Genomic DNA, 22723 nt, shown 5'->3' on the forward strand with positions numbered 1-22723 from the left:
AGTGCGAATGTGTACCCTGCCACAAGGAGGGACCAACTCGGTGGCCCACATGGTGAATGCAATAAACAAGGTACTGAGGGATTGCATCCCGGACATCACCATGCCATTTCTAGACGACATCCCGATCAAGGGGTGCCCGGTGGAAGAGAAGGACGAGACACTGGGGCCGGACGGATGCCGACGATTCGTGGCAACACACATCGACGACTGCGAGAAGGTGCTACAAAGGCTAGAGGTTGCGAGGCTCACCTTCTCTGGGGAGAAATCGGCCTTCGGGCAATCAGAAATCCTGGTGGTCGGACACCTATGTGGACCATATGGCCGGAAGCCGTCTCTGGCAAAAGTAGAAGCCATCTCCGCGATGAAGACCGAATGTAGCTCGGTTACGGAAGTTCGGAGGTTCCTGGGGGCGTGCGCATTCTACCACATATGGATCCCGCATTACGCCCACGTTGCCGAGCCGCTATACAGGTTGCTGAAGAAAGGGCGAAAATTCGAGTGGCGAGACGAGCACACGGAGTCGGTCCGGAAGCTGAAAGAAGCTCTTGCGGCAGCACCGGCGCTCCAGAAGGCTATCTACGAGAAGGGTACCCCGGTATACATAACGGTGGATACGAGTCCGACCGGGATCGGATGGGTCGTCAACTAAGAAGACGAGGACGGCATTCGGGTCCCGATCCGATTCGGCGCAAAGGTCCTCAGTGAGCGACAACGAGGGTACGCCCAAGTTAAACGCGAACTCTGGGGTATCGTTTCGGAAGTAAAGGACGACAAAGACTACCTGATCGGGACAGAAGTGATTATCGAGACGAATTGCTTGCCAATTCTCGGCATGGTCTCCGGATGCGCGACACCGGACCTGACGATGCTCAGGTGGATAGCGTACATCAAGTCCCTGAACCCGGAAATACAACACATTTCCGGAAAGGACAACGCCATGGCCGACATGCTTTCGAGGGCGAGGTTTGATGACGAGGGCGGCATGGTTTCGGAGGACGAAGAAGTCGGCGTGGACTTCTTCGAGGCGGCGTACGTGACGACCAATGGGGCGAGCACTCCGGCACTTAACGGCTTCGACGAGAGCAAGTACGACGGCGAGTGGCTACGGATCGGTGGGTTTTTGAGGACAATGACGCCGGATGAGTCATGGACAAGGGACGAGGCCAACCAGATCCGGAAGAAAGCATACCGATTCTTTCTCCGAGATGGATACTTATGGAAGCACCCGAAGAAGAGGAGCGGCGTCCCGCTCCGGGTGGTGGCGACGAAGGAAGAACAGGAGGAGCTGCTAACGGCCTACCACGACGGCCCTTGGGCTGGACATCGTGGAACGTGGGCCACGTTCGAGAAGATGAAAGGGAAGTACTGGTGGTCGGAACTGTACCGGGACGTGCATCTGTTCGTGACAACTTGCGAGAGCTGTCAGATGCACTCCATAGTCCGACATCGGGACGAGCTTCACCCTACGTACCCTCCGACCATCCACTTCAAATGGATGGTAGATCTGGTGACGATGCCGATGGGAGTAGGACAGATGCGGTATTTGGTCCTGGCTCGGGAAGATCTGACGAACCAGGTGGAAGGCCGAGCCCTTCAGAACAAAACGACCGGGGCCGTATGTTGGTTCCTGATCGAGGACGTGATATGCCGGTACGGGTGCGTCGGGAAGATCATGGCTGATCGCGGGGAGTTGGACGCCGAAGAGGCCGAGGAGCTGTTCGACCGGCTAGGAGTCAAGCTCTCGCTTACCACTGCGTACAATCCGGAGGCGAATGGGAAGGTGGAGCACGGACACGGACCGATCGTCAAGGCGTTAATTCGGGCATGCGGAGGTCAAGTCGGGAACTGGTCGTGGCTGTTGCCTTACACGTTGTGGGCGGACCGAACTACGCACAGTTCGGTAACCGGATTCATGCCGGCAGAGCTCATGTTTGGGCAGAAGCCAATCATGCTGATGGAACGTATGATCTCCTCATGGGCAACCGTGGACTGGAAAGACGAGATGAGCCGGGAGGAACTGTTGGCGGCGCGCATACGACAGCTCGAGCGAAGACCGGAGGACGTGGAGCAGGCTGCGGGAAAGCTTCGGGTGGCACGGACGAGGAACAAAGCCCGGTTCAACCGGACGCACCGGCTCCGACCAAAGAAGATCGAGGAAGGCGACTGGGTGCTAGTCTACGACAGCAGCCTCGACAACCAGCACCGAGCGACACAGAAGTTCGCAAGAAGGTGGTTCGGGCCTTACGTGGTACAAAGCGCCAACGACAACGGGACGTACCATCTAGCGGAGCTCGATGGCACGAGAATGGCGATACCGGTAGCTGGGAAGCGGATCAAAGCGTTCAAGAAGCGTCACGACGACGAGCCAGATCCGGTTAACCTGGACCGCGATGACGAACGATCCGAAACCGAGGAAGAACCGATGGGCGGGGAATGGAGGCTGGACCGGTTTTCTCCGTCCCAACTCAATTTGGCGCATGCCGGTGGATGCGCGGTTAGGTGGGGGCGGATGTCATGAAGAAAACCGGCCACAAGAGGAATCGGTGCACCGGAGCGTAGGAACCGGCTCTTCATGCACGTACGCCTTATGTTGTACATAAGAGAGAATTAGGTACATAGGAGATCCTAGGTAGGTAGATTCGGTAGGTAGGAAGTTAATGGGAAACGGCTCCTTCCTTCCCTATAAAGGGAGGGAGACGAGGAGGGGGGAAGCGTCGCGGTTAGAGAGGACGAAGTGTTGTCGGGTTGTTGGCGGAAGGCTTCTCTCTCTTCCATACTCCGTAGCTTCTTCCTGTGCAGGTTTTCGGGAGGCTCGCGTTGCTCTGAGGAATGCCCGAGTGCTTCCGGCAGCACCTCCAACCTACTCCTTTCTTTCTGAGCGTTTACGAACAGGCATCGGCATCTGTTCGCCGGCCTGTTCGGTTGTAACCGACTTCGTGCTTCTTGTTGTTTGTCCTCGTTAATATATATATATACATACATTCGTCTCGCGTCTTCGCGTCTTCGCGTCGAAGGGCCGTGTCCCTATGAATGTACGTAGTGGGTCCCTTCCCTTCTCCTTTGTCTCTTGCTCTTCGGTACAAGACCCCCGAGGCCCCGCCTCATTCCACGCATCCGCGAGGAATACCTCGACAACGTAAAATCCAATGTACTCTGATTTCTGTTTTTGGTTGCATCTGTTATTAATTGAGTTGGTAGTCTAAGCTAATCTTGATTCATCCAAGAAGTCCTAGCAAGTGGTATTAGAGTTGAGGTTCATACTTCCACAAGATTGGAATATGGATGAATCTCTTGGTGGGATGCTTAAGTTGACTAGACCCAACTATTCAGTATGGAAGTCCAAAATGAGGGATATGCTATTATGCAAGGATTTGTGGTTGCCGGTACAATGTGGTATAGACAAACCAGAAAAAATAGATGCATCGACTTAGGAAGTCATGCATTTAAAATCAACCACATAGATACGATGCTTCATAGACATGAGTCTATATAACAACTTTGATGGTGAAACCGAAGCGGATATATTGTGGAAGAAAATTGAGAGCAAGTTTGAAACGAAGAATGCCTTGAAAAGAGTTTCTATATTCAAAAAGATTGTAAGGTTGAGATAGCAAGATGGCTCTAGTATGGTTGAGCACCTGAATGTATTTCAAGGGTTGATCAATCAAACGGTCTCTTTAGAAATACCTCTAGCAGATGAGGTATTGGCTTTTTTATTGTTAGGTTCTCTCCCAAATAGTTGGGAAACACTTGTGGTGACACTTGGGAATTTAACACCAGAAGGAAAGCTAACATTGGACATGCTTAAGTCAAGTCTTCTTAATGAAGACACACAACGAAAGGCGTGTGAGTCCAACTTTGAGGATAAAGCCCGAGTCACATAAAACAACTCAAATAGAGGAAGAAGACATACTCGGGGTTCATTATACAATAGAAACATCTCTGAGGGGAGATTTAAATCCAGAAATAAGAAAGACTTTAAGAAAGATTTTTTATGCCATTATTTTGGTGTTCGTTATGAAGAAGAGAGACCAAAAGAATGGAACCACTCACGAGAAGAAAATGATCCTACAACAGCCACATGTGATGGTGATATTATCATTGTTTGTGATGATGCTTGTGTCAATTTAGCATACCAACAAATTGATTGGATAATTCACTTGGGAATCTTGTATCATACTACCCCGTACCGAAAGATGTTTACATCATATGCTGGTGGTGAGTTTGGTAGACTCAAAATGGCCAACCATGGTGTGGCAAAGGTTGTTGGCATAGGAAATGTCATTTTGGTCACAGAGACAGGTTCTAAACTTGTATTGAAGGATGTTAGACATGTTCCAGACATTCGGCTGAATATAATTTTTGCCAGTAAGCTTGATGATGAGGGCTATTCAAATGGAAGCTCACCAAAGGCTCTCAAGTCATAGCAAGATGTCAAAAACGAAACTCTCTATATATGATGCATGCTATGGTGTCCAGTGGAGAGGTAAATGTAGCCGACAAAGATGTCTCTATTGAGCTATGGCACAAGAGACTTGGGCACATGAGTCAAAAAGGACTCGAGGTTCTAGCAAGGAAGAACATTTTTCCGAAGATAACATGTATGAATTTGGAAACTTGTATCGATTGATGGTCCTTGTGATGATGGTCTAGTTGGAATGCACCATGTAATTGTACTGGTTGGCCAATAACCATGTTTTCTATTGCAGGGTTTTATTGGTATGTAAATTTGTATGTTCAAGCCTATGATGCAGCAACGATTCCGTTCAGTTCGGGTTAAGTTCAAGTTTTTTAATAGTTCGATTTTGGTTCGGTTCGGTTTAGGGGGGAACGGTTTGGTTTAAGCAATTTGATGGCTTAGGGTTGCCAGTGGAATTTTTTTTTAATATTTTTTGAAACAACCCTTTCATTTTTAAGCTTCATTCTCACATTTTAGGAAAAATCTTTAAAATTTTGAAATTTTAAAATTTTAAAAAAGAAATTTTTAAAATTTTTAAAATTGAAATTGCCCTAGAACTTAAAAACCAAAACCAAACCATGAAACCGCAGTTTTAACGGTTTAACAGTTTGGATTTTTTGTAATAGTTTGGTTTAAATGGTTTCATGGTTCAGTTCAAGTTTCAAATATATTAAACAATTTGGTTTTGACACTCTCGAACAGAACCGTTGTCGATTGTTAACACCAACCATGGATGTTGAGGTCAACCAACCATAGGAAAAGTGGGCTAGGACAAACCAAATAGGAAGTAATGTAAGCAATGGGCAACCTAGTGTGAAAGGAACTCGCTTACCTTGTAAAAATCTATAAAAGCCACCTTTTGGTGTCTTTTGTAGCACTTCTCCAATATTAGGTTTTCTCCTTTTCATTAGTGCACTAGGGCTCTTTTTATCTCCCTAAGCCTTCATTAGGGTTAAGAGCTAAGTAAGCCAAACCCTAATCTCCTCCTTTTTTAAGGTGCTAGAGCTTTTTGCAATAAGAAGTGGTGTGCTTATTTCTATCTTCGTTGTTTCTACATTCATGTTTATGTGCAAAAGAGAGAGAGAGAGAGAGAGAGTGTGTGTGTGTGTGAGTATGTGTGTGTGAGCTTTAGTGCTAATATTCATAACTAAGTAAACTCGTAGCTCCAAGGTGCTTGACAACCACCTTGGCCTGATTTGCCATCAAAAGGGTATATGGCGGTCTAAATCCTAGGCTAACAATATCAACTCCGTTGATCCATAGACGCACTCCCATTAGGCACACGAAAATGACACGTCTATTTGGAGTCATCACTGAGTATAAGACTGACACAGCTAATGATGAACTTTTTGGCAAATCTACTTAGCGTAGGAAGACACTAATAAGGTGAAACATTTCTTATTTTGTTTCGTTAGTTAAGTTAAACTAAGCTAACTTAATCTATTTTCATCCTTTTTGACCCCTATTCGCTCGAATGTTAGCTTATTAATAGTCTAGATTAATATGTTTTGTGTTAAATATATATTTTAGATCTTTGTTAGGTTTGTTGTGACATGATTAGCATTAGTCGACATTCCTAACCACCCATAAATTTCGAATTTTCTTTGGCTTGGCGTCATTTTCACATCCGCACCCCCTCCATTCAAGTCCCCCCCCACCCCTTCGAGTTCCCCCTCCATTCATGTTACCACATAAATTTGAGTCCCCACTTACATCTGAGTTTCCCCTCCATTTGCATACAACCCAGATCCACATCTCAAATCCATTCATGTCTCCCATACCTACCTTCCATTCATAACCTTAAAAAGAAAAATTTGTTCTTGCCCCTCCATGCATTCAATAAAATTATATGTATAATTATATCTCAATAAAATTATGTATATATATATATATTAATATAATTATATCTCAATAAAATTAAAATTATATATATCTATAAAAATAAAAATAAAATTATAAGTAAAACTCATTACACATCCACTTGAATGTAACAGAAAAATAGATACAAATATGACCAAAAGGGAAATGTACGGAACTAGCCAAATTTGGGCCAATTTCTTCATGCTCTACATCACCCCCAACATTGAAATGGCTCGAGCTAATACAAATGCCGAAGCCAACACCTCAAACCCCTCAAAGTATTATGAAGGTTGGTTGACACTGAGAATACATCAACATTAAAATCTAACCCCTAGCCCCTAAAGGCATGCCTCAATAAGCGTGTATCCCGATGGATCAGCGGAGTTTTAATTGACATTACCAAGATACGATGCAAGAACTCAACATCATAAAACAAAGGTTTCCAACCTAAATCCATCAAGCATGGCATTGAGGCAACCATTTCTGAACAAATAACTGCATATTTAACAGCACAACACAACACACACTCACACTCCTTGAAGCCACCATATAAAGTATGAGAGACCCTCCTCTCAACGTGGACCCATGGGATATCAAGTCGTCGTGTGGTGTGTCTCCAGAAAATCAAGCCTCCAAAACTTTAACTGAAGCGCAAGGTTGGTAGAAGGACACCACACAATTCTGGGTACCTACACAAAGTCAGATACGGTGACGTGAAGTTACACATGTGCGACTGAAATTTGACCAAGACCGTCAAGGACTTGAACCAGACCATGTGGGATATTAGGTGACTCGAAGGCTCCTTGAACTTGAAGACTCGTCAAAGTTGAAGGCTTGTAGAGTCGAAGGGAAGGCCGAGTCGAACACTTCCTTGTTCATCCAGAAAGGTCAAAAAGGTCTGATATTCATCTTGCTATATGTTGATGACCTTTTCATCAACGGAGCCGACTTTGGTAAAATCTGTTGTGTCAAGTCTCAACTATCGGCTACATTCGAGATGAAGGACCTAGCGAACCTTCATTACTTCCTCGGGATTGAAGTGATCCACACCCCTGACGACATATTGATTAGTCAACACCACTATGTGTTGAATATGTTACAATACAAATTCGGCATGATAGATTGTCGATCTGTCACAACTCCTCTCGATAAGAATCAGAAGCTTAAGACGAGAAATGGTTCTGAAAAATTGTTGGAAGCCTCATCTACTTGACCATCACTCGTCCAAAACTTAGTTATCCAGTCGGACTTATCAATCAATTCATGTCAAAGTCAACGGTTGAGCACCTTCAATGCGTGCATATAGGATATTGAGATATGTCAGCAGCATGAAGGTCCATGGGTTGTTGTATCGGTTCGGCTATACGAACGCCGATTGAGCCGGAAACGTTGGCGATTGCCAATTGACATCAGGATATTCGTTCTCTCTTGGGAGCATAGTGATCGCATGGAGCAACAAGAAGAAGCCGACAATAGCACTGTCGAGCGCTGAGGCCAAATACAAAGGAGTGGTTATCACAATATACGAAGCAATATGGCTCAAAGGGCTGCTGCAGGATCCACAAGTGGAGGTTGTTGATCCAACGCCGATCTATTGTGATAACCTTAACAACATCCAACTAGCAAAGAATCTCGTTTTCCACGCTCGCACCAAGTACATAGAAGTGCACTACCACTTTGTGTGCAGGTGTGTCGTGAGTGGAGAGGTCGAAGTGAGTTATGTTCAGACTTATTGGCAAGTAGACGGCATCTTCACCAACCCCCTTGGATTAGACAAGTTACGACACTTTCAGAGATTCTTTAATTGTAGCATCTCGACGTGCCGCACTTGAGGGGGAGAACTGAAGGAAGCATGGCTAGGGAGAGACTAGTCGATAGGGGGAGATCAGACGAGAACAACATAGCGAATGAGCTGGCCAAACGAGCGGAACAAGGCAGGGGGAGAGTTTAATGGAGCACTGAATCAAAGATAGCCAATTTAAACAATGTGGACTATTCAGACGAGCCGAATGAGGAGAACGTTGAACAAGCAAGAGGCCAGCCGAAGCCGAAGCCGGAGCGGGAGAGCCAACGGATCGAGGGGTGTTGACGCCGTAGAAGTGGGAAGAAGGCCAACGAGGGCCAAAGGAGCAGACAAGACGATCAAACAGGTTGAGGTGCGCAAGCTAGGAGAAGAGCCGGCAGAGCAACGGGGAGCTGAGGCGAAGAACCGGTAGAGCAAACGGAGCAAGCCCCTAAGTTGAGATCGAGGGGGAGTGTTGAGTGACAAACTCAACGTGAAGCCAGACTGGCTGAAGAAGCCATTAGGCCCTATAATGTTCCTATTTTATTAATAGGAATATTATAGGTTGTTTAGTGGCAGAGCTCATAAGTACTCCACTATGTACTCCATCTCCATTCCCTGTGTATTCCTAATTGTCTACTGTTGTCCAGCTCATCCTACTGTGTTTGTTGTCTACAAGCTTTTGCATCCAAGTTTTTCTTTACACCAAATGACCGATCAAAACTGGCCAACGTACCAACTCACTAGTCGAATACTCCCAAGGAAGGGGCAAGGAAGGGGTAGATCTGACATATAAACAAAATCATTGCCAAGGCGGATCCCCAAATAAATCTCCATTGAACAAGAGTTCACAGAATGTCCACCGACCACGCGGTCGGGTCAAAGAATCCGAACCTAGCAATTTGGCACCGAGGAGATCTGGACGAGTCCGAAAACCAATAGAGTTCAATCAATCGGGGTTAGACTACGTCAACTATATGGATGCAGGAGAACTGAGCTCATACAAAGAAGCCACCACTGTATCGGATGTCGAAACATGGCAACAAGCCATGCAATCCAAAATGGACTCAATCCGACAGAACAACACATGTGAGCTGGTTTAATTGCCAGCCAAAAGGAAGTTTTTGCCTTGCAAATATGCCAACCGGCCAAGCGCTCAGGTCAAACAATCTGAACCTAACAATTCAGCATTGAGAAGATCTAGAAAAGTCTGAAAACCGACAAAGTTCTATCAATCAGGGCTAGACTATGTCAACTATATAGACGTAGGAGAACTGGGCTCATACGAAGACGCCACCATTCCATCGGATGCTGAAACCTGGCAACAAGCCATGCAATCCAAAATGGACTCAATCCAACATAACGACACATGGATGCTGGTCGAATTGCCAACCAGAAGACATTTGTTGCCTTACAAATGGGTTTACCGGTACAAATATGTATCTAGTTTAGACAAACCCAAATACAAAGCTCAACTCGTCACCAAGGGTTTCAAACAAGAACATGGCATCGACTACAATGAGATTTTCTCCCGTAGTCAAAATGATGACCCTTCGGCTCTTACTCGGAGTCATAGTGACGGAAGACTTTGAGCTCGAGAAACTGGACGTCAAGATGGCATTCCTTCATGGAGAATCTAGAAGAGGATATCTACATGTCCCAACCGTCAAGTTTCACAACGAGGAGGGAGGAAGTTCACCTTGTTTGCCGACTGAAGAAAAACCTTTACAGCTTGAAGCAAGCACCACGGATGTGGTACCAAATGTTTGATTGCTACATCCGGCAGCTTGGGTACAACTGGTTCGACCCTAACCCATGTATGTACATTCGGCAATTAGCTGACGATTCCCGGATCCACCTGATCCTTTATTTAACGACATTCTTATCACAGGAAGCGATAAAGCCGAAATCCGCAAGCTAAAACGACAACTTCACGAGAAATTCTCGATGAAGGAACTCGGACAAGCCCGACACATCCTAGGCATGAGGATAGAGCGAGATAGGACAAGAAGATCCTAGGGCTCTCCCAATCCAACTATATCTGTAAGGTGCTAAGGCGATTCAACATGGACAAATAGAAGCCGACACCGACTCTGCTCCAGACGTCGATCCGACTGTAAGAAAGGGAGTCTCCCTCTACAAAGCTTGAGACTGAGCAAATGAGGAAGATATCCTATGCATCAGCTGTAGGAAGTCTCATGTACACGATGGTGGCCACCTAACCCAACCTTACATATGTCGTAGGCGTCACCATCTGTTACATGTCTAATCTTGGAAAGAAGCTCTGAGAAGTTGTTAAATACATATTCTGGTATCTTCGCGGAACCGAGAACTTATAACTGCTCCCAGATCATTACTTCAACGCACTAAGGAGACAAATGTATCTACAACAAGCTGAGGAGTGCAAGGAAGCCGAATCGAAAGAAGTAGCAGAAGAGTCAAAAAGCACCAAAAGGTCAAAAAGCATCAAGCAGAAAAATCAGAAGAAGCAACCTATTATGATGTGTCTTGTGTGAACGGATCAAAGCAACAAAAGGTCAAGGTTTGTTATGACTGAGAACTAGAAGAAGTATATTCTGCCAAAATCAAGTTCTAATGCAAGGGTGAGGACAAGTGCATGTAAGGAGAGAGAATACTTTCTTTATTCAACAAGGGAGCACCTAAAAGCTATGGAATAAGGAAGAGAGCTTAGTTTCAGGCTCAAAATTTTTAGGATTCAAACACATGAGCTTTGTCAAAATTTTGCTTAACCCAAGGAGGAAAATCTCAAGGGCCTACAATGACTGAGGCGACATAGTCATCAATCACTTGCCACAATGAATCACAGATATCTCTCCCGCACGCAATGTCTTGTCACCCTATGTAAAAGGGGTAATTTGTTCTACAAGATTGAGTAGCGCATTAGTTTTAAAAAGAAATCTACTATATTCCATGGGATTATTAATTGTTATGAAAATTCAATTGAATATATCACTCTAAAACTTATTTTCTTGGTAGACAAACCTTAATGTCTATTTTGAGTGAATCGAAGCAATAAAGCATCGCAACGTGAGCAGGTGAAAACTAGGAAACTCATTTTACACACTTTACCCACAACCTTGAAGGGGAATTTTATGTTCCCAAAATGCCCTCCAAGTCCAGCAAAATTCAAGGCATTCGTTAAAGTACTAAGGTATATCCCCCTTTTCTCTTCACATACATGAAGATATACACACATAAACAAGCAACCCACACACCACAACAATTCCACGCACACACATCTTGTACACGACTCACTATGAACTATTAACACACTCACTTACATCTCTAAACAACACAAGCACATTGCACATACGCACACATTCCGAGTATTACACACATTTGAACCTAAATGTGTGCATTACTTAATCTAAAAAACACGCAACCCCCCTCCCCTCTTATACTATACATATTATACACTCACTCACACACACATATGTAACCATAATCTAGTTTTCAGCTTTGACACATGATAGTTTGAAGTAATCCCTTTTTATCAAAGACCTAAGGAATGGACGGTATGGAGAATAAAATAATCTCTCTTAAATCATGCCACACCTATCAAGATTCATCAGATCATGTGTGTGAGACTCATCCCTTCCACTCATCCTTAAAAACAGTCCACAAACCATACAAAGATCTTCAACATACATGTGTGACGTATATTTCAGATAATTTGCCACTCTAATAATAATAGTATCAGCATGATTAATCGGCAATTCGACAGAGATACATAACATGATTTGCTAAGAGAAAATTGAAGGGCAATAAAATTGTGTTGTAGACGAGAAGAAATCCGCCCAAAAGGACAGGCACCGACAGTGATGGCCCAGAGAATAAGACCATCAAATATTACAACAGAATTAGAGCGAGAGACACGATGGATAGACAGACAAGCAAGCCAATATTGTTGCTTCACATACAGAAAGAGTTCTTATGTGAAAGTCTAGCAAAGAATTTAATGCATCGAGCACTTTACCTCCCGCATAGGTATCTCCATTTGCAGACCATTCTTCTGGTGTATAGATGGGGCTAAAAATTTTCGAAAAACAAAGAAATTGGTCATCAGATATTAGAAAACAGCCCATTACCAAAATAATGAATCCGCTCATGTATTAACCAAATCATTTAAAATGATCGAACCAACCATGATATCCCACAGACCATAGTAATAGGTTAACTAATGTATGTCCGAAAATTTATGGACGCAGAGCCGAGTATTTAAGTGAATCAAGTATTTCTGATTGCCAGACAATGACTTAACTTACTCATTACCCAGATTTACCAAATTTGGCAATAGCACATTTCATCTACAAGAGTTTTCATGGACACATTGTTTAACCAATCGACCAAACTATGGATAATTCAACAGAAACAGTTAATGCCATAACCAGTAGAACAAATTCATAAAAACAATCTCCCAAAAATTATTCACAGACATGTTGCTTGAACAATCAATCAAATGCTCCACCAAATCGCTCAACTGGTCTATAGCCAACTACTTAGGTTGTTTACCCAGGTGGCAATAACCCCACCATGGATCTCCTAGTAGATTGACTAGAGAAGGGATTACCAGATAAATGGATTCGATACCAATAACCTAGTTGATCAACCAAACTAGCAAATAACAAAGAATGGGTTGTGCTAGTAATGATCTAGTTACACAACCAGGGTAATGATAATCAATCAAGCAATGCCTTTAACTAGGAATCAATTGCTTGAACCAGCCATGGCTTCTCAACTAGTGCAAATGTTTACTCCATTCCATTGATGTTTCGCCAACTTTTTAGACTCTTATATGTTGAGAAATCAAAGATGGAAAACCTTACTAGAGCTAGAATTTTAGACCGAGGCATTGGTGACAACAGTATATTTGATAAATCTATCACCGTCGAAAGCAATCAGGCTTGAAGTTCCCCATGCACTATGGTAAGGAAAAGAGCTGACCTACGATAGGCTTTGTATATTCGGATGCGAAGCCTATGCATGTATCCCTAGGGAGAAACAAACCAAGTTGGCGCCCCATGCAACAAAGTGCATATCCCTCGGTTCTGGAACCGATGGGGAATTCGACTATAGGTTATGGAATCGAAACAATCGGAAATGGATCTGGAGTAGTGATGTAGTCTGACGTAGTCTTCAATGAAGACTTGATTCTCTTTGAACGGAACCAACCAAAAATGGTCGGCAAAAAGGTTTCCTTCGAAATCGATAGAGACATCGTAGAAGTATCGACCCATCGGGCCGAATCAGAAATTTGACAAATAGTCGAAGAAAACCAAGCCAACAATCCCTCTACCGAATCTGAATAGGCAAGAGGTCCACTATTCGAAATAGATTTGACTAAAAGATTGACAAGAGGTGAAAGAGATGGAGTCGAAATGACCAAATCACCCAAACCGGCCAAAGGCACTGAAAGGTCGCAGAGAATCGATCAAGGCACCAGCCAATCCGTCAATCAATCCCAAAGAAGGGGAGGATGATTCGATATTGCCGAAATCCTATTGCAAGGGCGAATCATCCCGAAGGACTCCGGAGGATGGTTCAACCAATACCGATAAGCCAATAGAGTAGATCGAAGAATCCGAACCAATCAACTCGGCACCGAGGAGATCAGGATGAATTCGAAGGCCAATAGAGTTCTATCAACTAGGCCTCGACTACATCAATTGCACGGACATAGGCGAACCAATCTCTTACGACAAAGCTTTAGTCGCGCTAGATGCCAACACATGGCGACAAGGCATGAAATCCGAGATGGACTCGATTCATTAGAATCAAACATGGGAGCCAATCGAATTACCAGCTAGAAGGAAGCCGCTACCTTGCAAATGGGTCTTTAGATACAAATATGTATATGACTTAGAGAAGCCCAAATATAATGTTCGGCTTGTCGCAAAGGGATTCAAACAAGAACATGGGGTTGAGTACGACAATATATTCTCATTAGTAGTCAAGATGACCACCTTTCGGCTCCTACTTGAGGTTGTGGCGATTGAAGACCTAGAGGTCGAGCAACTGGACGTCAAGACAACATTCCTGTAGGGAGACTTGGAAGAAGACATCTATATGTCTCAACCGGCAAACTTCATAGTGACGGGGTGTCGAGACTCGTGGGTAGAAGATAGAGTGAGAGCGAGAGCGAGAGCGAAAGAGAGAGGGTGTGTGTGTGTGCGCGTGAGAGAGAGAGAGAGTGAAAGAGATAGAGTGAGAGAGAGAGACTGAGAGAGATAAGACTTGAAATAGAAATGAGATTATATTATGATGAAACAAGATTACAATGAGTAGGCTAAGGGCTAAAGACTGGTGTTGAACCGAATGAGTTGAAACGAATGTATAGACAATTATTTATAGGTCCTTATGGAGTAATCTAGAATGTTCTAGAATATTTTAGATTTTATGATAAGAAATATAATCATGAAATATTCAAGGATGTTCTAGAATGTTCTAGAATATTCTAATATCTTGTAATAACTAGAAACATAATTATTATAATCACACAAGGGTAGAAGCACGCTACGGTGTACCAGAAAAGTACTGTTTTTGGCCACAAAAATTGTCAGTACTTTTAGTACTGTTAGTATGAATAATTCAAAAAAAAAAAATCAGAGAAAAAGAAAATCGATTTTGGAGAGTGGGGTGACTGTAGTACAAGTGTCATTTATTGTAGAAGGAGTGGGGGGAACAGGTGAGGAGATGTTCATTCCATTTTGGGGGCTATTTTCCCCTCACGTCGATTTTGGCGCTTCCCCTCACGTCGTTTTGGCGGTTCCCCTCATACTCCTCTTCCTCTATCCCTCTGAGCTTTTCATCACAGATCCATGTTCAGTTTCTGATTTCCTCCAATCTAAATCTCAGACATCCATGTCTGTTTTGAGCGTTTAAGTTGAGGATTTCTGATTTTTTTAGGGTTTCTGTTTTTGTTAGGGTTTAGGTCGAGGTACAGAGACTGTTGGTAGCAGCCAATAGTGACTTCTTCGACAACGACTTTCTTACATCCATCCATTGAAGTTGGTGTCGTGGTGATTTGTGGCTTTTTCCACCAAATCGAGGCGGCATTGGAGGTTCCTTCCGCCAAATCGAGGCGGCATATCCAACGCTCCGTCCACCATTGGAGGTTCCTTCCACCAAATCGAGGCGGCATATCCAACGCCCCCTCCATCCATTCGAGGTTCCTTCCATCCGTTTTTTTTATTTTCAGTACTAAAATGTTACATTTCTTCATATTTCAGTACAAAAATTTTAGAACTGACAATTGTCATATTTGATATGTAATTCTAATGTTTGAAACGAAATATCTTTCACTTTGCAGGCCACATTTAAAAACATTTGATTTGGTGTCGTGGTGATTTGTGGCTTTTTCCACCAAATCGAGGCGGCATTGGAGGTTCCTTCCACCAAATCGAGGCGGCATATCCAACGCTCCGTCCACCATTGGAGGTTCCTTTCACCAAACCGTTTTTTTTATTTTCAGTACTAAAATGTTACATTTCTTCATATTTCAGTACAAAAATTTTAGAACTGACAATTGTCATATTTGATATGTAATTCTAATGTTTGAAACGAAATATCTTTCACTTTGCAGGCCACATTTAAAAACATTTGATTGTGTTTTCTTGGTTGAGTCTATATAACATTAACTACTTTTGCAAGCCACTTAATTTTTGCGGATAAATCTAGTGACCGAATGGGGGTTCCTAACGAGAGTGAGTTGTCAAGTAACTCATGCATATCTGAAAGGACTAAGAGACGAGTGGTTCTTCACATAGTCCGTTATTTGGTAGAAATAACAAAGAGATTTAGTGAAGAGGATCGTAGGGATATTATCTGTAGAGTGTTACACCATCAAAGTTTGAATGAAGACATGGAGAGAATAAAATTTAGGGACCAATGTGTTTCAGAAGAGATTGTAGAGTCTATGAAGTCATCCCTAGACTTAGTGAAAGGTGTAGAGAGCTTAGACAAACTTGCTGCAAAGAGGGCAGCCCTACACATGGTTGTGAACGGTGCGAGAGGAAAAAAATATAGTGATACTAAAGTTGCCTTAGCCCTGGGTATTCAAAGAAGGAACTTGAGGAAACATCGCCAAAATATACACTCAAACAAATTCAAGTGGATGGGGTTGGGACGTAGACGACGATGTGATGCCTTATCTCAAGAGATTATTGAGAAAGTGGATTCATTTTGGGCCAAAAATACGCGTGTCTCACCAAATAAGAAGGACGTGTGTAGACAACGAATAAGTCAGGGTAAGTACCAGATTCACCCTAGACACTTCTTGGAGATGACAGAGGTATTCCATTTTTTTATATCATTTCACATTCCATAACTTTGTGTTTTGACCAACTGTATATTAATGTTTGCTATATATATTGGTTGATGTAGGCTGAATTGTACATGAACTTTAAAGATCAACATCCAAGCTTGACTGTTGGATTCCGCAAGTTCCAAGGTTTGAAACCATTTTATGTTAGAAAATTAAATGAGAGGAATACATGTTGTTGTGTGTACCATGTGAAGATGGACATGTTAAGGCTAGCCGTGAATGCAATGCGTACTGATTGTAAGGGTATACACGGGGAATTATGTGTCTGCACTTGTGAGATATGTAGACCAAATGGGGAGGATAATAGGTGTAATGCACGAAACATGACTTATGCATCTGTTTCTGAGCTATGGAGGTCTTGTGTTTGTGAAAAAGAACCATCATGTGAGTGGCATCGTCGTACATGTCTATTAAGAACATGTAAGGTTTGTCCGCTACCATTATTTTGTATGCAGGAGCTTGATTTGGGAAACAGTCATATCGTGAAATGGAAATATTTAGAGTATGTGACTGAAAATATTGGCAAGGGAGTTGTAACTAAGCGTATCAAGGAAGTATATAAGGAGACATGTGCTGCTACCCTTGTCTCAGAATTTAAGAAACAACTTGGGGAGTTCATTCCACATAACTTCCGGAGTTATTGGCAAAATTCACAATTCAAGGAATGTATTAATAACTTACCAACGGGTGTCATCGTATCTGTTATTGACTTTGCAGAAAACTATACATTTAAAGTTCAGAATGAGGTTCAATCAATGCATTGGTACAATGATCAATGTACAATACTTGTGCATATTTGCTATTGGAGGCAAGACGGTGAGTTACATAAGAAATCAATATTTTACATTTCAGATGATAAAAAGCATGATACACTATTTGTTCAACATTGTTTTAAGCTTCACCATGCAGATTTATTTTCTCTAGGGGTAACCTTTAACCGTCATTGGGTTTGGTCTGATGGTGCTGCCTCGCAGTTTAAGGCGGCACGATCGTTCTACTTTATCGCCAGGTAATTTTTAATCCATATGTTTAGTACTTACCATGCAATGTGTAAGGAAGTAATTCTTGTGTTAGTGCATGCATACTAATTATGTTTGTAATTATTAACAAACAGTACTATTCACATGGATGCATACTAATTATGTTTGTAACTATTCGAATCTTGCACTTGTGAATGGATGCATGCATACTAATTTTGTTTGTACTATGTTTTAATCCATGTGAAGGGTTCTCCATAGACACATTGTACTATGTTGTGTGTTGTATCTGTACTATGTTGTGTTTACAGGAGGATGTAAAGTACTCATCTTGTACTCATAGTATTGTCCGTCCTTAAGAGCATTGTACTAAGTATGTTTTAATCCATGTGAAGGGTTCTCCATAGACACATTGTACTATGTTGTGTGTTGTATCTGTACTATGTTGTGTTTACAGGAGGATGTAAAGTACTCATCTTGTACTCATAGTATTGTCCGTCCTTAAGAGCATTGTACTAAGTATGTTTTAATCCATGTGAAGGGTTCTCCATAGACACATTGTACTATGTTGTGTGTTGTATCTGTACTATGTTGTGTTTACAGGAGGATGTAAAGTACTCATCTTGTACTCATAGTATTGTCCGTCCTTAAGAGCATTGTACTAAGTATGTTTTAATCCATGTGAAGGGTTCTCCATAGACACATTGTACTATACAAGAGGATGTAAAGTACTCATCTTCTACTCATAGTATAAACCATACTAAGTTAGTACTAAGTTATATCCATACTAAGTATCGATTAATCAATGTGAAGGGTTCTCCATAGACACATTGTAGTATGTTGTGTGTTGGTTCTGTACTATGTTGTGTTTACAAAAGGATGTAAAGTACTCATCTTGTACTTATAGTATTGTCCGTCCTTAAGAGAATTGTACTAATTATGTTTTAATCCATGTGAAGGGTTCTCCATAGACACATTGTACTATACAAGAGGATGTTAAGTACTCATCTTGTACTCATAGTATAAACCAGACTAAGTTAGTACTAAGAATTGTACTAAGTATCGACTAATCAATGTGAAGGGTTCTCCATAGACACATTGTACTATGTTGTGTGTTGCTTCTGTACTATGTTGTGTTTACAAAAGGATGTAAAGTACTCATCTTGTACTTATAGTATTGTCCGTCCTTAAGAGAATTGTACTAATTATGTTTTAATCCATGTGAAGGGTTCTCCATAGACACATTGTACTATACAAGGGGATGTAAAGTACTCATCTTGTACTCATAGTATAAACCAGACTAAGTTAGTACTAAGTTATATCCATACTAAGTTAGTATTAAATGGATGCCAGTATTAATGGAAGTGTAGTACTCTCTATTGACAACATAGTACTAATTTTGTTGGAAACCTGAGTTACAAAAGCAGGTATTTCTCCTTATTCAACATTCGTATGCAATGGAATTACTTCGGGTCTGGACATGGAAAAGGAGAGCATGATGGCGCGGGGGCTGTGATCAAACGTGCCCTTACAAGTGAGCAGTTGGATAATAATGGTGCTAAGCTACAAAATGCACATGATGTTGTGCAGTGGCTAACATGGAAGATGTCAAATGATGGTAAGAACAGATTGTTTGTTGAAGTTCGCGCTGATGAGGTCGATAGAACTAAATCATATGGTTGTAAAACCGTGAAAGGCACACGCAGCACCCATTGTGTGTTAGGGTTTAGCCGCAAGGACACAACACAATTGTTACTACGTAGTTTATCATGCTTTTGTTCCATGTGTATAGATGAAGCTTGGGATAAATGCATCAACCTATCAATCCTGGAGCCCTGGAAGTTGCAGAAGCTTGAGCCTGAACGACAAGATGATATTGAAGATGATGTGCATTCAAACGATATTGTATACTACAACCAAAATCAAGACTTGGCAGTTTTATTGGAAGTTGGAGATCATTTTGCAGTGCTCAAATCTCCTCAGAATGAAGATTTAGAAGACTACTACATTGTGGTGTGCAAGCAAGGAAAGACATTATTGAAAGAAGTGGTGAGGGATGGCTGGGGCAACAATTTCAACGTTGGTGAGTCTGTCGTGTATGGAAACTATTATGCAAAGTTGCCGCAGTGCAAGAACACATATGCATTACTAAAAGAAGCACCCATCGCAATAATCTACGCTGATGCCATTCTTGCGATCAAATTCAATATGACTCAAGCAAAGCACAAGGTTAAGGGATACAACACTGTCTACAAGGTCCCCCAAGAGGTTCATGAGCACATATTAGGGGAGGTCTCTCTATTTAATGCTTGAAAGTCACCCTCTCAATACATTGTACCCTCTCAATACTTGGAGTTCACTATTAATTTTGATGATTGACAAATGAATTGATATATTTCATCTTTCTTCTAAAGTGTTTATGCCTGTCAACCACTTGTACTTATCTTTCATAATATATTAGTTGTTGTCAACAAGACTTGGATTTCTTCATTGCCGATATTGCTCATGTTTCCTGATGTTATTTGAGCATAGAAGTTTTGCAGAGCCATGGTAAAATGAGTAAAAATATTGTATATCTTCTTGATAAAGTCTAGATTCATTGCCGTTGGTGTGTCCTCTGTAGGCACATAAATCTGTAAGTTGAATTCAAATTATGACTTTAATATTGTAAGATTTTATACTGTAAGTTCATTCTTCAAGAACGCTGATGTGCAATGAAGCCTCAAATTCCTTAACAAAATAATCCAACTCCTGAAACAATAATTTGTGATAGCTCAAAAAGGGGAGTGTTTCCTTACTACTGTTAGTGGATAGTTCATCCATTGGGATGATATCATCAAAATATGGCCCACATTGCTTCAACAATTTGCACAAATTCTGGTTACCCTCCAAATGGGATTGATGAAACAGTCTATACTTCAATAACACCCGATATTTTCTGTTTATCATCATTAACACCTGAAAACCTAAATTTTCCTAGCAAGCTAAGAAGAATTTCAAGCATTTTATCTACAACAGACTCAAAGACTTGGCAACTCATCAGGAGATGATCTCAAAAAAGAAACAAAACGTTGTAAAAAGAGGAATACTTAGATCAAAAAGTATATTCCCATTGTTTCTACAAAATACAGAAGTGGAATTTTGACATTGGCAATTGAAACAGTATTTTGGTATCCAAATAGAGGTATTTCAGACATCACTAACAGCTAAAGTTCAAGTACAATCGGAAGAAAATCAGGCACTAGAGGGTAACTTGGCCGATCTTGTAATGCGCTTGTTGTTGGTGCCAGATTTTACATTCTTCTTTATCTTAAAGCCTTTAGGTATGAGCTGACTAAGTGGCACTTCATCATCAGAGGCATCAGAGATAGGCGTGGATGCGCGGGCACCTTGTACTGGTGGCAAGCTTGAGAGAGCAACTGTGTTTTCTGCAACTGCAATGCTTGTACACAAATCCACAAAGGTGCTGTCGATAGTCAAATTATCACTCATCTTTATTCCCCTATCATCATCAATGATGCCTGTACACTCGTTCTTATTAGACTCCTGTATGTGGACTATGGCAGTAGTCATGGTCAACTCCTCTTGTACGGTGGCTGTCAACTCATTCTTAAGACTACGTGTACAATCAGGCTTATCTGTACAATCAGGCTCCTCATGTGATTCTGTACAATCAGGCTTATCTTCAGGGAAAGCGATGTTCTTTCCACGATCCATTTGGGCATTCTCAGTACAATCAAGCTCCTCTTCATTACTAGCAATGTTCTTTCCATACTCCTCATCAGAATCTTTAGACAGTACTAGCACATTATCAGTAGACACTACTAACACATTATCAGTACAATCAGTCTGCTCTTCAGTACTTGCCATATTCTTTCCACACTCTTCATGGGCTTCAGTCTTCTCTTCAGTACTTGCCATATTCTTTCCACACTCTTCATGAGCTTCAATCTTCTCTTCAGTACTTGCCATATTCTTTCCAGAGTCTTCATAGGCTTCAATCTTCTCTTCAGTACTTGCCATATTCTTTCCAGACTCTTCATGGGCTTCAATCTTCTCTTCAGTACTTGCCATATTCTTTCCACACTCCTCATGGGCTTCTTTAGACATACTGTTGTTTGGACATGCCAGCTGCTCTTCACATATGAATGCTTCGTTTTTCTCACAATCCTCATGTGTGGAAGATGTGCTTCCAGAATCTGCCTCCGTGGAAAGGTTAATCCCAGAATCTGACTCTGCACTTGTGCTCCATGAAGTTCCCGATTCAGGCTGCTCTTGTAAACCTAATTAATGGGATTCCAAACAATATTAGTATCAACTCACATACTCAAAAGTTTGCAAACAATGAACATAGGGTTTTGGGCCACATTTTTACCTAATGTTACATGGTCATACTGTACAGCCGTAGATACCCCATTGCAAGTGGTGGGCTCGGTCATCTTCTCCACAACATCTAGGTGCTCAACAGTGTTGCTATGATCTATAGAATGCACCAAAAGCAACAATATAATAGGGTTGTTATGAGCTAAATCATTGTTTTCAAAGTCTGGCTTTTGACGTTTACCTGGGAGTGTGATAAATTCGTCTTCACGATCAGGTTTTGAACTCGTATCTCCGTCACCAAATATCATTTCGTCATCAGCTAGCAACACAAGTACATGGTATTAGACAATGGATTAGGTTGACAACGCTCCTGACAGGTGAGAACTTATATGACTCACCATTGCATTCAACTTTCCTTTTCTTGCCGTTTCCATACAACATTCTTGCAGCATTTCTCTTCTTACTGGGCTCTATTTCTAAAGACACATCATTTCTCTTCTTAGTGGGCTCTATTTCAAATTGTTGACCGGAGCTTGGGGAATTTGTTTGTAGAAGCATATGTTCCACTGCTCCAATGGCCCTTCTCATACATTCATCCTCATCATAAAAATCATAGGTTATTGGTAATGATGGTCCCTGAACCTTGGAATGTGCGGCAGATATTGAGGGTTTAGGCACAGGGGCTGGTAGTTCCATGACCTTCCCTGGCGTGGAGTTGCTTGACACTACGACATTCATTGCAAGAAACAAAAAAACGTTGAACGTTAGTACCATCATCTAAAATATACAATGTAGGTCACAATGTACTCCTCACATAGTTCCTAATTTACTGAACTAGTACTAATAAGGAACAATGTACTGCTCACTTAGTTCCCAATTTACACAAGTAGTACTAATCATGCACAATATACACAAGTAGTACTAATCATGCAGAATATACTACTCACTTAGTTACCATGTTACACAAGGAGTACTAA

The 22723-nt window shown here is 42.0% G+C and overlaps 2 protein-coding genes across 2 annotated transcripts; one reads left to right on the forward strand and one right to left on the reverse strand.

The window, feature by feature from the left end:
* Nucleotides 1-15088: 15088 nt before the first annotated feature.
* LOC147855318 (uncharacterized) lies at nt 15089-20141 on the forward strand. The gene is made up of 4 exons (XM_087330604.1): nt 15089-15291; nt 15433-16413; nt 16506-17455; nt 20096-20141. Exons 2-4 carry the CDS (start codon nt 15808-15810, stop codon nt 20139-20141), a joined length of 1602 nt encoding a protein of 533 aa, XP_087186730.1. The 5' UTR covers nt 15089-15291; nt 15433-15807.
* Nucleotides 20142-20334: 193 nt separating this feature from the next.
* LOC147855319 (uncharacterized) lies at nt 20335-22340 on the reverse strand. The gene is made up of 5 exons (XM_087330605.1): nt 22145-22340; nt 21988-22065; nt 21799-21903; nt 20912-21706; nt 20335-20432 (listed from the first exon to the last, which is right to left on the reverse strand). Exons 1-5 carry the CDS (start codon nt 22332-22334, stop codon nt 20335-20337), a joined length of 1266 nt encoding a protein of 421 aa, XP_087186731.1. The 5' UTR covers nt 22335-22340.
* Nucleotides 22341-22723: the final 383 nt, after the last annotated feature.

The sequence above is a fragment of the Azolla caroliniana genome, unplaced genomic scaffold, assembly GCF_043228905.1.
Source record: "Azolla caroliniana isolate FFs.n. ecotype wild unplaced genomic scaffold, voAzoCaro1.0.p SCAF_14, whole genome shotgun sequence".
Classification (NCBI taxonomy): Eukaryota; Viridiplantae; Streptophyta; class Polypodiopsida; order Salviniales; family Salviniaceae; genus Azolla; species Azolla caroliniana.

Excerpts from the sequence above, each read along its gene's own strand:
- LOC147855318 (XM_087330604.1), top strand. The coding sequence starts at position 15,808 with ATGGGGGTTCCTAACGAGAGTGAGTTGTCAAGTAACTCATGCATATCT. Across the intron at positions 16,414-16,505 it reads ACTTCTTGGAGATGACAGAG|GCTGAATTGTACATGAACTT; the intron begins GTATTCCATTTT and ends TGGTTGATGTAG. Across the intron at positions 17,456-20,095 it reads TCGTTCTACTTTATCGCCAG|ATTTTATACTGTAAGTTCAT; the intron begins GTAATTTTTAAT and ends TAATATTGTAAG.
- LOC147855319 (XM_087330605.1), bottom strand. The coding sequence starts at position 22,334 with ATGAGAAGGGCCATTGGAGCAGTGGAACATATGCTTCTACAAACAAAT. Across the intron at positions 22,066-22,144 it reads AAGGAAAGTTGAATGCAATG|CTGATGACGAAATGATATTT; the intron begins GTGAGTCATATA and ends TTGTGTTGCTAG. Across the intron at positions 21,904-21,987 it reads CGAATTTATCACACTCCCAG|ATCATAGCAACACTGTTGAG; the intron begins GTAAACGTCAAA and ends TGCATTCTATAG.